The sequence below is a fragment of the Diabrotica undecimpunctata genome, chromosome 1 (assembly GCF_040954645.1).
Source record: "Diabrotica undecimpunctata isolate CICGRU chromosome 1, icDiaUnde3, whole genome shotgun sequence".
NCBI classification, from domain to species: Eukaryota; Metazoa; Arthropoda; class Insecta; order Coleoptera; family Chrysomelidae; genus Diabrotica; species Diabrotica undecimpunctata.
The window spans coordinates 66,907,203-66,924,020 of record NC_092803.1 but is presented as its reverse complement, the minus strand read 5'-3'; the positions used below and the strand labels follow the sequence as shown (position 1 = coordinate 66,924,020).

General features: G+C 32.3%; 1 protein-coding gene across 1 annotated transcript in view; it reads left to right on the top strand.

The window, feature by feature from the left end:
• Positions 1 to 5,145, top strand: part of LOC140450340 (myrosinase 1-like) — a 52,398-nt gene extending 47,253 nt beyond the window's left edge. The window contains exons 8-9 of the mRNA XM_072543933.1: positions 4,817 to 4,923; positions 4,977 to 5,145. Of these exons, the coding sequence (XP_072400034.1) occupies positions 4,817 to 4,923; positions 4,977 to 5,103 (234 nt within the window). The 3' untranslated portion in view covers positions 5,104 to 5,145. The remainder of the gene's footprint in view (positions 1 to 4,816; positions 4,924 to 4,976) is intronic.
• The last annotated feature ends 11,673 nt before the right edge of the window (positions 5,146 to 16,818 follow it).

Here is a 16,818-nt window from a genome sequence, read left to right as displayed (position 1 = left end):
GTAAACAAAATTATTAATAGAAAAGAATGGAATTCTCTGGATCACCGGAGATGGCCATGTTTGCGAAATGGTTTGTTCCAGAAAATTCAGACAAGTATTTAATAGAACTAAATAGAACATGATCTCTTACCAGATGATTCTAGAATATCCAAAAAGATATAAATACCCGTGATTTGGATTCAAGATGGCAGTTTTTAGTCAGAAGTCAGGCCAGTTTATTATGAAAGTTAGTAGACACATTTAGTTAGTGAAGTAAATTGTTCAGAATTTTCAAGAAGTCAGTCAGAAAAGTTTAGTAAGAAATATGAAAGTTAGTTGGAGTCAGTGAATCAGTTACAAATAGTCAAATTGTTTAATATAGTGAGTTAAATGAAGATTAAAAATTATGCATATATTTAATGCACATTTATAATTATACACAAATAATTATTGAAGATTATAAAAGTATATTAGAAGAATATTGGATGGACATTGGAAGGAATTAAAATTATATTATGATTGGAGATTAGTATAAATCAACTTATAATAATTGGATATTGGTATATTGAAAAGAAGAATAAATATAAATGGTGTTTGCTGGTTTGCTTGGTGGTGTATAAATGCTGGTGAAGAAAAATATATCTTAAATTGGTAGAAGCTGATAATTGGAAAAAGTAATTTCACAAAAACAAGGATAACCGAAGTACGAAGACATTCAGTGGTGATTAGAATATATATAGTGGAAAACAGTTCATTTAGGCATTCAGTGAAAGAAAGGTACAAAATTTTGTTAATGTAATTTAGTTGGTGTCATAACAGTTTCAATTTTGAAGATAGTTTGTTTAAATTTTACATTGTCTATAGAATTTAATTAGTTTTATAAGATTATCAATTTAAAATTAGTTTATTTTAAATTTACATTGGCTAGGTTAGATATATATGTGTGTTTCATAATAGTTATAATAAAGATAATTTAAAAAAGTACTTACAAGCTAATTCTTTGAGAACCGCGATAAAAACCCTATATATTATATTATTAAAAATACTCATTGCTCATCATTCAAACAAAAAATACATCATAACAATATATATATATATATATATATATATATATATATATATATATATATATATATATACATATTCAGTTTACTTCTTTAAGTTTACTTTTGTTTTCCATAATTTTTGTTTTTTTGGCAGTCTGACTAAACATGTTTTATCTCCTAGTTTCACTGCTTCTTCTATATTTACGGTAATATTTAGTTCTTTTGTCATAAAATTTCCTATTACTTCTTTTAGAGTTGTTCTATCTCCGGTTTCTATTATCATTCCCTGTATTATCACATTATTTTCTTCTCTTATTCTATCCAGCCTTTCAAGGCGTCCGCGTCCTTTTGTATCATTTAGATCCTTTTTGATTTGTTCATTTTCTTTCCGGATTTTACTATTCTCTGGTTTTATTTCGGCTGGTTTAGTTTTTCGTTTCATCATTTCTTCTCTGTATTGTTTTTGTTCCGTTTTTACTTCTTTTATATCAGTTTTTAATGCTTATAACTCTATTGTTAAATTTTTAATCATATTTAGTATTTGATCTATTTTGTTTTCATCTCTATTACTTTTAACTGGGCTCCTTTGTACTTTTTTACTTAGTCCAGATAACAGTTCCTCTTCTTCTCTATTTCTTTTCCGATTGTCATCGGATGTATTATCATCTGAATCCATATATCTACTGCTACTACTCGCGATAGAGCCAATCTCCCCACTCAACGCGTCGAAGGAAGATGGTTCTGTCAAGCAGTAGCTTGTAGTAATTTATTTTTACGTTTTCTTCCTGGATAAATTAATTTTCAATTAAAATAATTGCCAGTAATTTTGGAATGGTCTGATGTAGCAACGCCCGTCTCTATCTAGCTTTTAAAACTAATATATTAGCGTTAATTATCTGGGTTGGTTTTGTTTTTAATTTTTTTGTATTGAAAGTAAATACAATTTCCTTCGCCTTCCTAAATTTATAGAGGTTGTGCACCTCTCTTCCAATGTCTTTGCTATAATTATCATTACCACTTTAATTCTTCTATTACACACTGCACGTAAAATCAGCAAAATTATCGACTCACAATAACCAAAAATTGAAATTATTATGGAGCAGAATTTACACACGTCTATTTCTTACTCTAGAGATGTGGAATCTCATAAAAAAAATATTATTTAATAATATTAATTATCTGTCCAATTTTATTTTCTACGCTAATTTTCATCGTGAGATTTATTTAGTATTTATGTTTTTGTCTGTATTTGAAAATTATCTATTTCTATTATTTTTACCATTTGATTCCTGAAGTTTTTAATTTCTTATTTTTGATCGATTTAATTTATTTCATCATACATCTATATATTTATGGTAAATATGTTAGCATTTTTTAAATGTTCTTAAAAGTCAAAAATTAAAATTTATTAATAGATCTTTAAAATATTATGAGAATACTATGTAGATTTATGCAGTAGGAACAAGATTTCTCCATGAAATAATACACAGAGGAACCTGGAAATCACCTGACAACGAAACCGTTAACAAGATAGATCACATCCTAATAAATGCAAAGCATTCTTCTGACCTCATGGATGTCAGAAGCTAACGAAGTCCAAAATTAGATATTGACCACTTTCTTGTAATGGCAAAAGTCAGAAGAAGAATATAAACCACAGAGAACGATAAACATCATTGTTGATAATCTGCGCATTGAAACCGTTGCAAGAGAGTATAGGAGACAAATGGATGAGGAAATAGAGAGCCTGGAAGCGGGTGAAAATGTGGAGGAATTGTGGACTAAATGTAGAAACATAATAACTGAGAAGGTATCGGAAATATTAGCGAAAACCAAACCAGTTAAACAGAATGAATGCTTTGACAAGGAGTGCCAAAAAACAACAGATAACAAAAATAGAGCATATATAATTAAGCTAGATAAACAAGAAGTGCAAAGGAGGAATACCGGACCCTAAGAAGAGAAGAAAAAAGATAACATAAAAGAAAAAAAGGCAATTTGAAGAAAAGCAGTTAGAAAACATAGAATGGCTAAGAAATCAAAACGAAACTCGAAAGTTCTACAGAAATGTAAACAAAATGAGTAGAGGATTGAAGACAAAACTAAAGAGCTGTAAGGATGAAGAAAGAAATATTCTAAGTGATACGGTCTCAATCTTGAACCGATAAGTTGAATTTTTCGACGCAAAATTGAATGGCCATTATATCAAAGTAACAGATAACACTGTAGCAGATCGAAATGATTGAAATCTATTAAACCCAAACGAAAGACCACCTACCACTGAACACGTTGCCCAATCCATTAAAAAGCTTTAAAATAATAAAGCATCAGGAACTGATTAAATTTATAGTGAGCTCTACAATAATAGTGGCAACGCACTGCAACAATCTCTGCCTAAACTTTTACTTCTTGTCTGGCAAAATGAGACCATGCCCTTACAGGCTATGATCTTAAGGCGTGATATGCCCGTAACAAAAAAGGCGATCAGCTTCAGTGTGACAACTACAGAGGTATAACGCTGTTTACAAAATACTAGCAAATTTTCTCTACGAAAGGCTATAAGTTTACACAGCTGCCATAGTTGGAAAATACCAGTCCTGATTTACTCCAGAAAAATCAACAATTGACCAGATTCATTCAAGACAGATCCTCGAGAAAACATTAGAATTTAACATTCAAACCTATCGCCTATTCGTCGGCTTCAAGGCCGAATGCAACAGTGTCAAGGGAACAGTACGCTACCAATCAATGCGTGAGTTTGGTATACCAGAAAAACTTATCCGATTAACGAGAATAACAATGTTTATCTTAAAAGCCATCGTTAGGATACGGGGAGAAAATTCTCGATCCTTTGAGATGAAGGATGGACTCAGACAAGGGGATGCCCTGGCTTTCGTCCTATTAAACATTCATTTGGCAAAGGCAGTCCGAAAAACACGAATTAGAGACGGCGGTACTATTTACAATAGATCGATAGAAATCTTAGCATATCCTGATGGTATTGACATAATAGGGCGTAGCAAGCGAGTTTTTGAGCAATATTTTCTAGAATTGGAAACGGGAGCGAAACAGGTCGATCTAGTCATCAACGAAGACAAAGCCAAGTACATGTTGGTTACTAATGATCCTATAGCAAATAAGGAATGGAAAACAGCATTTGGAAGTCATATCTTTGAACGTGTTGACAACTTCACATACCTTAGCTCGATAGTGACTACTACCAATAAAACAAGCAAAGAGAATAAAAGACGAATATACCTTAGAAATAGAGCATACTATGGACTCCTAAAACAATTTCACTCAAGAAATATCAAAAAAAAGAACTAAAATGATAATATACAAAAAATTGCTGAGGCCGGTCCTCACATACGGGGCGGAAACATGGACTCTAATGCAGATATACGAATGTCTGACAACATGATTGCTAAAATGCTAACGATAGGAACAATTAGGTGGTTAGATGGACTTGAGGCCGACTTAGGGATACTAGAGATCAGAAGATAGTAACACGTTGCCAGAAACCGAAAAGAATGGCGACTAATCTTAGTGCAGGTCAGGATATACAGAGGATTGTCGAGCCACAGATGAAAATGATGGTGATGTAGATTTATTACTACATAATTAAAGCAAAAACCAGAAACCTGACAACGGTAAACTATGTAAAAATTCAAAGCAAGCATTAAAAACTACAGTGACAGTGTTAAATCATCAATAAAGAATAATTACTATATATTACTATAATTAGAAAGAAAAAAGTAATACTGTCTAAATACATTTTATCTTATTTTCAGGGTTACTTAAGTGCTTTTAGGGATGCCATGGAAAAGGATCACGTCAGCATTTTGGGCTATACCGTTTGGAGTGTTATGGACAATTTTGAATGGATATCAGGATATATGTAAGTAAAAAAGAATTTCGTGTCATAAGAAAATAACCTATATTTTATTGTAGCCCAAAATATGGACTTTATGAAGTAGATTTTAGTTCTCCAAACAGAACAAGAACAGCAAGGCCATCTGCAATGTTTTATAAAAATGTTATAGCCACAAGATGTCTGGTAGAAAATTGTGTCGAATAAAACTTTTATTAAATATAAATAAAAAGTAATTAAAAACAAATTGTAAATAAATATAATCCCTATTTATACCTGCCTACTGTTTTGATTTTAATGTTTACTAAATCTACTCATTTTTTATTGCAACTTCATTGGATGGAGGCAGAATAGCTCATTCAGCATTTAACCTGCCACTGAATATTCAAACTTAACTAGATGCAACGTGTAACAAAAAAACAATTGGCCATGGTCACAATGCTAAAACATTGCAATTATTATTTCATATGAGTGCAAAACTAATGAGCACATATTAATAATAACGAAAAATGCACACAACCGTTCGCTTAAAACGTTGGACAGGACAATGAAAGATATAAAAAACGACAAACTATTCGGTGGCACTCTGTAACTATGCAATTAATATGTAGTTTAGAAACGAACTACAATGTTTAAGGGATTTTATTGTTTCATATGGTCAATGGATCCCCAAATATAAAAAAAACCGCTGAGTTCTACTATTGAAAGGGGTGCAATTTGGGTGAATTCTATGCATATTTCATACATATAAGGGAAAAGCGGGTAAAATTGACAAAAAGTAAACACTGACACATTTTCAAATATCCCGCTTGGGTTTTGTACGCCCAAGAAAAATGGACGTTTGACGGTTTTAAAATTTCACTTGCAGTGTTAGCCTCTTGTAAGAATAGGCAAAAGCTGGTTAATAGTGCATTTTAAATTTTAGAAGGTTGTTAAAATTGAACAAAAGAATTTGACTGCTTACCTGATAAGTAAATTTTATTATTCTACGTCATCCTGGTGAATTGTGTTATATTTTGCTTCAATTAAAAGAAAACATCTATAACTTGTTTTAAGCTTAACTTTGCCATATGTCAATGTTACACTACTGTATAGTGTCAATTCAAAAGTATTGATACTAGATACCTACTTACTTTTACTTACATGAGATCCTACAAAACATACACTACACAAAGGATGGATTCTGCCGTGAGTGCTGTTAAGAACGATGGTATAAGCGTAAAACGAGATGCTAAAATGTATGTCATTAATAGGACAACTTTATTGAAACATTTACATGATTTTAAATGTAAAGATGTTGGAAAACCTACTGTGCTTACCTAAGAAAAAGAGGACAAATGATTAATGCATTAAAAAAATTAGCAGACTGAGGATTTGGATTTGATAGAATGCAGTTATAAATTTGTGTACAAGATGACCTAATACGAAGTGACTAAATAACTACATACTTTTAAAAACAGATCTCCGGGAAAACATTTGATTGCTGGTAACATATTTGTTTAGAACCTAAGTTGAACTTAACAACAGCAACTTAAAAACAGGGAGACTTTGGAAGGATCTACTAAGTTGTAAAATTGCTCAAAATCTTTCCAAGAACCGCGCTGAAGCCTGTTCAGCGGAAGTGTTAGGCAACTTTTATCGACAGCTAAAATCACAATTGAAAAGAATAGTTTACGAAATTATCCACAAAATATATTCAACTGTTTTTCAAACAGACATTGGATTTCAAAAAATGTTATGTCGAAAAGGATCCGAAAATCCACATAAAGTTGTAGGTACACTAACAAAATCAATGTACACTGTTCTGGTTTGCTGTAGTGCAATAGAAGAGTATTTACCTTTGTTTGTTAATTATAAAGGCTTACATTTGTATTCTATGTGGTGCCAAAACGGCCCTGACGATATTGTATTTAACTGTTCGCCATCGGGATGGATGGCATTAGTTCAGTTTGCCAATTGGTTTGAAAACGTTTTCATTAAACTTACTGCAAAATTGGAAGGCCATAAGCTTCTAATATTTGATGGTCACAATTCACACTTGACTCTGCCATTGATTGAAATAACCTGTGCCAATAATATTGAACTTTTGTGTTTGCCAGCTTACACATTTCGTGCTTTGCAACCCTTAGATATGGGAGTGTCTAAAAGGGTGAAGCAATCGTGACGCAATGTATTAAAAATTATTTTTGTGCTACGGGATGTAAAAAATGTAGACAAAATTACTTTTCCTTCATTCCTTTAAACATTGGTCGAGACAAGATGTTTCTCTAAAGCAAATGCAAATATCAGATTTGTAGGGTCAGATATTTATTATTTAAATGAGTATAAGATATTACAAAAATGTGAAGTGTCATCAGCATATACGTCCACTCCAGATCTACAAGAAGGAGCTATTCCAATTTTTCCAGAAAAGTTAGAACTTCAGGTAAATCTCAACTTTCAGTCAGATGATGTAAATTCTACCAGTACGTTTAGCCACTATACAGAAAGATGTGACACCAAAATTACTTTAGAACTCGTATCACTATCAGCATTAAAGAGGCAAGAAAAAAGACGAGAAACACTGAAACGGAATAGAGTTAAAAGAAAATTTGCTGAATGTCTTACTAGCGCAGAAGTTTTGGAAAGAGTTCGTTTAGAAAGCACTGCAATAATTTAAAAGAAAACCAATAAAAATCCGATAGGGATGGAAAAGAAAACAATTAAATCAAGTTCTGAGAGCGAATTTAGATTACGATTCAGACTTAGATGCACCTCTATTGGAAGATGAAGATAGTATTCCCAAGTCAACGGCAAAAACGAAAGAACACAATTATACCACACCATACGGTAACTAACCATAATATTATGTTATTTACCGTTAATCCTAGAATATTTTACAATCGACTATTTTAAAGTACAAAAATTAAGCTTTCTGTTTTATTTAGTAATGCATATAACTAAATATACCAGAAAAAAGTTATAATGAGAAATCTAAAACTAGCCGTAGAACTTTTTTAAAAATAGAAAATTTTTAAGAACCGTATAAAATTAAAATCATGAATGTGTTGCCTATGTGAGTCCATTTCAAATAGGTAAAAAGAAATAAAATAAGACTTACTTACAATCAATTTAATTATACCACCAACGACCGGTTTCGTATACTACAATTTGCTATGCATCTTCAGGTCTAACAGTACCTGGTGAATTAAATGCTAAAATTACAAAAACCTCACATTATGGTGTTGTCTTATAAAGAAAAGAAAACAATTACAGCAATTATATGTAACAATAAAATAACAAAAACTTCCACAAAATTTGTTATAAGTTCTTATCACTACAGCTGTTTCGTTACAAACATGACTCTTCATATTTCATAAACATACCCATACTGACACGAGTATACACAATTTATCACCCCATCCCACACAACATAAACTGGCAGCCTATCGTAGTATGGTACATAGATTAACAGAAATTCCGATGTCAAAATACAACTTCGAGACAGAATTAAATATCATTAAGCAAATAGCAGTAAACAATGGATACAACGAACAAACAATTAATAAAATTTTAAATCAAAAACTACACAAGAAAGCCCTGAAATTAGTATTTCCACCACCAGAGAAAAAACCCAGTACCTTCTGCTCAATTACATATACAGGCAAAATAAATATCAACAAAAATAACCAAACACATAAAAAAGAAAGGGATAACATCAGCTTTCAGAACAAATAACAACTTAGGCAAATATATGAAAAACAACAAGAGAAAAAATAAAAAGCACTTACACAGTGGTGTATACAAACTTAAATGTGGCGACTGCCCAAAAACTTACATCGGTCAAGCTGGTAGAAATTTTAATAAACGAATAGCAGAACATCAAAGGGCTTTCAATAATAGAAAAACAGATTCTATATACGCACTTCACCTTCTAGATCTTAATCATTCTTTTAATGACGAATTTAAAATTCTTCACATTCAAAATAAAGGCCTTAAGACATCTAGATATCTTTGTTAGAATCTATGGAAATTAATAAATTAAAAAACACAACTAATTCTGAATGACCAACTCGAGACAAACAGTTCTCCCCTCCTCAACTTATTTCATTAAAAACTATAAAGTGTAAACGCATACCAAAAACAGATCACTTGAGAAAGGCAATCAGCCGAAACAGTTGTAGTGGTAAGAGTTTATAATAAATTTTGTGGAAAAGTTTTTGAAAATAAAGTTTTCAGTGTTTTATTGTTACATAAAATGAATTTCCATCAAGTAACGGTCGAATCCACCAATATTATATGTCTGTGATTATTAATATGAATAAAAATTGATTAAAGCAGAAAAAGTAAAACCAATAAAATGGTATAAGATAATCTAATGAATTGAAATAAAATAGTAAAAAACTAAAAATACTACTTACATGCTGGTACAAGAATTATTAATTAGTGACTTGTAAAACATAGATCAAACTATCCTTAATTGCTGGTGATGGGTGATCATCGGTTCTATTGTAACTATTTGACAATTAGTCTTTGACAATGGGAAGTTCTTAGTTGAGAGATATTAATAAATGAAATAGGATGTAGGTATTGTGTAACTGTTTGTTAAAAAAGGAGAAAGTGATGTTTTATTTTTATTTTTTGATTTTTCTTTTTTAACAAACAATTACACAATACCTACATCCTATTTCATTAATTAATATCACTTCCCTCAAGAACTTCCCATTTAATTGTCAAACAGTTACAATAGAACCGATGATCACCCATCACCAGCAATCCAGGATAGTTTAAACTATGTTTTACAAATCACTAATTAATAATTCTTGTACCGGCATGTAAGTAGTATTTTTAGTTATCTACTTATTTATATTAATTCATTAAATTATCTTATGCCATTTTATTAAGTATAAGTAGGTTGATACAGTTTTCTATGCCAACAAAACTGTAAATTATCCAACGGAGTTGTCAAACTCATTGGATTTGTGAGGCATGTCACCGAACCATATACATTGCTACCTCGACATACGAGTTAAATTTGTTCGGTAACCTTGCTTGTATGTCAAATTGCTCGTATCTCAAAGCAATTTTCTCCATTCAAATGCATTGAAATGCCATTAATCCCTTCCAGCTCCTATAACACCATTTCAGTTATTTTTAAGTGTTTTTAAATAAGAAACATGTATGTATAAGAAGAAATTATTTATTTATAAATAACAAATATATATTCTATAAAAACCTAATAAAGGAACAAGTGAAGTGCTCATAGGAGCGCTTAATTTCCATCACTGGTCTTCACTTTTTTCGTCACGCTTTGATCATTTTCACTTGCAGATCGTTTAAAAAAACTGTCCAAGGAGGTTTGTTTCTTTCTCTTTTTCAGGACATTGCGGAAATAAGTTAAGCAAGTTTCGTTGAACAACTCCGATGCTCGACCAAGTGCAACTTTTTTGGGATGATTTTTATCCACGAACTCTACAATTTTCTCCCACATTCTTAACATCTCATTTATATCTCTTGTAGAGATAATTTCCTTCATCTCTGGCTCCTTAAAACCAATTTTTCGTTGAACCACTATATGATTCTGCGAATATAGACCATGTAACTCCTTGGCTGTCATCTTCTGAGACTTTGTCGACGAGTTCTTTCACATATCTTTCATCCACCCCCAGACAAATGAATTTTCCCAGAGAAACAATTTCCTCTAATTGGGTTCCAATCCTTCGAAGGCCCTTACAGCTACAGCCTCGAGCCACAGCTTCTTTCTGCAGAGCTTAAGGCCCTGGTTGTAATGCTCAGCCAGACCTGATTAATAATTCTAAGGCATATGACGATATTAAAGTAGTCCTTCCAGAACTCTCAAAGATTAAGGTTTGTATTTTTCGTCACCTTAAAGCAGCACCGAAAAATGTGATAGTGTACAATTTCTTAAAATTAGACATCGGCTACTGATACATGAGTAGTCGGATAGAAGTGGTGTTCGGTGATAGGTAGAGAACCTTTATAAACTTAAACTTTTCGAGTAAAGTATCTTAGAGATTTGCGTAAGCAGGGTCATTGTCGAGGAAAAAAGGGCTTGCGTAAATAGATTGTTTTTTTGCAGATATTTTTTATTAGCGGGGCCAAACACCAGGTGTATCTGCTCCACAAATAATATCCTAGTGAGCCCTGCCTTTCTATTTGCCCTCCACATAACTTGCAGTATTTTTTTTTTAATCTTATATGACTTAAAGGAACTGGGATTTTCCGCATAGTATACTAGCAGAGTCTTGATTTTGGAGTCGCTACTAGCATTGGCGCAAAGTGCTAGAGTTAATGAGTGCCTTTATGAGTTTGTGACTTGGTATCGTTTACTCTACTACTACTAAGGATTTCCACAGTTTTCACTGTCTTCCTTCACTCAACCGTTTTCTCCAATTTTCCCTGTCATTCCAGTCTCCATCTCGCAGGGTTCTTTTCTCCATAGCCTCGTCGATTTCATCTCTGAATGACCTTCGGGGTCTTCCTCTCTTTCTTCTTCCAATCGGGCTCCATTCTGTGATTTTGTTTATCCAGCGTCCTCTGTCCGCTCTTCTGACGTGGCCGTACCAGGATAGTCTCTTCTCCTCTATATAGTCGATTATGTCTGATTGCACTCCCATTCTCCGCTTAATCTCTGCGTTTTCAATTCTGTCTCTTTTTGTAAGTCTACAGCTTCTCCTCAGGAACTCCATTTCTACTGCTCTTATTCTACCTCTATTTCTCTTGTTTATTGTCCAGTTTTCGGACCCATATGTCAGGATACTTCTTGTCAGGGTGTTATATATTCTCTTTTTTGTCTTTATCGTAATGTTCTTATCCCACAACACTGAGTTTAGTTGTCTTATACAGTTTCTTGTTTGTCTCAGTCTGTTATTTATATCTTCTTCTGTTGTTCCCTGGTTCGATATTATGGTTCCTAAATACTTGAATTTATCTGTTCCATTTATTTGTCTTCCCTCGTCTATCTCTAGGTTTCTCATATCCTTGTTTTCTGTTGTTAGGTATTCGGTTTTCTCTAAGTTTATTTCCATTCCGTTGTTTTTATATTCTTCTTCTAGTTTTCTGAGCATAAAGCTGAGATCGTTTACTCCTATGCCATTATATAAGTCTCATTTGGCATCCTTTTTTAGAAAACTCTGTCTCGTCACAGTTGAAGACTGGCTGAGAGATGTATCCTTTGGCTTCTATTAGTTTTGATGTACACCTCAGCTGCCTTTACATCCGAATGCTGCATCACCATGCCTGACGACGTAAGTGAATGCGGGTCTTTTTCCTAAAGCTGTCAAACCAGCCCCAACTGGCTTTAACCAAGTCTTCTGATTCTTCTCACATATAATGCTTTGTGTTACGGTTTCTCCTTGAAGCTACTGTTATGCAACCGCACCATCAGTAGTTTCTCCATCTTTTCATCCATCCTGGTTTTAAATTCTCCATCATGGATATAAAAAAAATGCGATAGTGTTTTATAAATATACAAAAAGCGAAAAACGTGAACTCTACTTCATATCAAAAATGCTTCGAAAACAAGAAAAATAAACATACAAACTAAGGTCTAGTCTAAGGTAAAAGAAACTGTTAGGAGCTGCACACGACACCAACATGCAGACGCGGATATTTGCAGTTGTATAGTGTGCGATTCCTCGTTTCTCTGATCTTGCTCTTATTTCAAAGAAAATATCGCTCGCTCGGCGGATCGTACCTATCTCAAAACACTCGTATATTAGTGAACTCGTATAGCGAGGTACCACTGTAATGTATAACTAAAAGGGTCTCCGGTCTCGGGTCTACTTCGGAATTTGAACCCACTACGGCTTTGCAACGGCCAGCTATTAGTCATTAAACATTAATGAAAACCATTGTCGAAGCCAGTATTTTGAATGGCAAGTTCCGAAGCGAAAATATAATGCTGCTACAAATCCCCATGATTTTCTATGATGAGTAGCATATTCTTTTTTTGACGGTTTCCTCGCGATTTACAGTGGGATTACTATCTAGCGATGCGTTCGTGGACTTGGCAAGGAAATTTAATTGTTTTTGTTCGTACAATTACTTGTGTCGCATATGTCACAAATATTTGCATTTTATTATTTTTTAAGTAGGGTAGGGTGGGCTAGTGTGGTACACTTTTTATCGAAAGCTCATATTTGGCACTGTTTGTATTAGCAAGTCTAGCAAACAGAATAATAGTTATGATGATGTTTCACGATATTATTTTTTGTGAACTGGGTATAAATTTATATTGTGTGAAACAAATAGAAAAAAAATATTTACATCATTTTCCCAAATGTATCCTATGGTAAAGCAGTCGAACAAAAAATAATTTCAAGCTGTGCCAATGGTAAGAGAGATGGAACTAATAACAAAATTTATCTTTTTAATAAAGTTATTTATGACTTTTACAAAACAGCACAAAATTAAAACATAGTTCATTAACGAAACAGGAATAGACTAGGCGGGATCTGTAGAAATTCAGACCATAATGGAAATTTTCATAGGAAGCTATTTTTTTGCTAGAATCCCTTCAGGATGTGCCCAATATCGATAATCACGATATGCGCCAGTTGCAAACCCTGTGCTAAATTTTTTATTTAACAAAATCTGAAAACAATTGAAAATTTCTCATTTTTTTGCTCATATTTTCGTTTATAATTCGGAAAATATTGATCCTAGAGAAAAAATTATAGGAAGTTAAAAGTTTCGTTATTTAATTTTACACAATATTTCGTTAGCTAGACATTAAAAATTTAATGTTTATTGTTAAAAAAATAGCAATAATTGGAAAAAAAGTACAAAAAAATGAAGTTAATCCTTTGAAGTTAAAACTTTTTAATATGTTTAAGACGTGTGCTAAATTTTGTTAAGATCGGTCGGATAGGTTTTGCATAATAATTTTGCAATCCAGCCTACTGGAAAAAAATCGCAAATTCTCAAATTTATAGTAGGCCCTAGATAAGGCTTTCAGATAGTTGAAAATTTTTAACCGTTATGGGCCCAGCGTTATTCAAAATTTTCGGAGATTGGAAATTCTATACAAGAGAATTTACTAATGTTTGTATTTTGAGAACGATTTCCAAAGTGGAAATTGAAACGTCAATAAACGTATTTTAACCTTTAATTGTGGCTTATTCCCATTTAAATATAAATTAACTTTACAAGCTTTAAACATATCCTTCAAAAAAAAGAAAAAGACTTTAAAAAAAATTATTGAAGATTGAGTCAAAATAAAGTTTATTTATAAAAAAAAATTTTTTTCGTTCGCCTTGGTTTTAACCATTTAAATTATTTATTAAGAATTTATAAATACATATTTGTTTATTAAAAGTAACAATTTACTTCAATGTATAAATTGCAAGCTCAAAAAAAATGCATGAAGAAAAAATGCAAATACTTGTTTAACATACAATTGTTTATTGCAAATTTCCCAATTTACAATTAAAAATGGTATTTGAAAATATGATATTTATAATCCTTGTCGTCCGAGACAGCGATTCAAAAAAAAAAGAGCCAAATTGGTTAACAAGAAGCCGAGATAATGGAATTTTTAGCGCGCGCTATGATTTTGCGCACATTTAGAGTGAATGTCCCCCACCACCACCTCTGATGCATTCAGAGCGACATTTTACGCGAAAACGGTTTTTTATTTGTCTTTTTTATGAATGTTGCCATGAAGCGCATTACGTAAAACTTTTGATATAAAAAGTACTTGACAAGACGAGGGTATTTGTTTAAAAACGAGCCCTATATCACTTATGGTTACACGGCAAATGTATGCCAACTTTGACCTTCAATATCTCGGCAACCAGTAAGCCGAATGAATTTTTTTTTTTGAGAGAAGCATCTTTTAATGTTCTTTAAGTGTATAAATTTTGAAATTGAAATGTTTAAAGCTCCTAAAGTTATTCAATTTTTTTATAAGCCTAATATATATAAAAAATGTTTAAAACTTTAAAACAATTTCTAGGCTCTCCTAGTGAACTGATTTGAATTTTACAAACAGCGTTTCAAACCTTGAGCCTTCCTTTAAGTGTAAAAAAAATTGCAACTATCTGAGAGCCTCATTTAGGGCCTATTATAAATTTGAAAATTTGCGATTTTTTTCCAGTAGGCTGGATTGAAAAATTATTATGCAAAACCTATCCGACCGATTTTAACAAAATTTAGCACACGTCTTAAACATACTAAAAAGTTTTTCTAGGCGGAATATGGAGCTTGTAAGTCAAGTTTAGAAAGTCGAAAACATTTAAAGGATTAAATTCATTTTTTTGTAATTTTTTTTCCAATTATTGCTGTTTTTTCAACAATAAACATAAAATTTTCAATTTCTAGCTAACGAAATATTGTGTAAAATGGAATAACGAAACTTTTAACTTCTTATAATTTTTTCTCTAGGATCAATATTTTCTGAATTATAAACGAAAATAGGAGCAAAAAAATAAGAAATTTTCAATTGTTTTCAGATTTTGTTAAATAAAAAATTAAGCACAGGGTTGCGACTGGCGCATATCGTGATTATCGATATTGCTCACATCCTGAAGGGATTCCAGCAAAAAAATAGCTTCCTATGGAAAATGTCCAATCCAAAACAGATCCCGCCTAGACTAGAAAGTTAATATAAGATGCCGGAATTCTGGTACTCTCTGGAACTTAATTGGGTTTTGGCAGTTTAGTTACAATGTCGCGTTTAAGAATAGAGCTATTATCATCCTGTATCGGGTAGAAAAATTAGGGTAGAACATTTTTGTTTTCTTCTCATAAACTTGATCACTGATTCAGCTGGGTCGGTGATATCTTGAATACAGTCTAGATAATGATATGTTGTTTTTTTGTTGCAAATTTTGCAAAAATATAATCCTCTATAGCAATGTTGGTATCGTCACGTAAACCATCCATTTTATAATCTTCGGTCATGTCTATGTCTGAATTTGATGAGTTTTTTATTTTCAATGACGCATCTGAATCGCTTGATGAATAACTAGTTTCATGGAGGTTTAGATCTTTCAATAGACATATTTTTTTACTATCACTACTACCTTGACTAAATAAAATTGAGTTGCTTTCTTGGCTTTTGTGTTCTACTTGTACACTTTTAAAATCATCTTTCGCCACATTACCTAGTATTTTTCGTTTCACTACTTTCAATTTCTTCTCTTCTCTTCTTTGTGTTTCTATTTCAATTTCATTCTTTTCAGGTGTACCAATATAGATTTTTGATCCACCATTTTTGCGATTTGACTTTTTTCGGTTTAGTAAAAGTGATAGATAAGAGCTTATATCTTGCTGGCTAAGAAACTGTTTTTAGAAGCTTTAGGAGACTTTAACGTTTTCGTTTGTATTGCTGGTAGGAAATAAACGAACATTGCTTATAATATAATTTTCGGTGAACTTTCGGGAGTTGTGTTAAGTGAAGTTGAAGCTTCTGCGATGGTGTTATCCTCTCTGGAATAAGAAGACTTATTTACTTCTGAAGTGGAACTTTCTTTATTATATTTTGTATACACCAATAAAATTCGAATCGTTAAAAGTTTGTGAATTAATAGGCCATATACCACATTTACGGTATAAGGGTGGCCAAGGCTGGAATTGGGCTGTAGAGCCATAGGATGAATGGTTATGGCTACTATATTTATCGCTATGTAGCAAAGTTGAAAAATGCAGAAATGTTCGATCAGGAAGACAATCCATTGATGATTTGATCCGTTCTAAATCTTCACCTAGCGGTACATCATATAAAAAATTTATACAGCGGGAAATTACTTTAAACAAAAATAGGCGTATAAAAACTAGAGCGTTTTTTCTATATGTTCAGTATCACCGTGAGAACTAAGAGTTCCATATTTCATATTCTTGGATATCACAAATTTGCTACTCAGTGTATTTCACAACCACTGACTGATCCGCAGAAGAAGTTGGATTAAGTCTTATCAT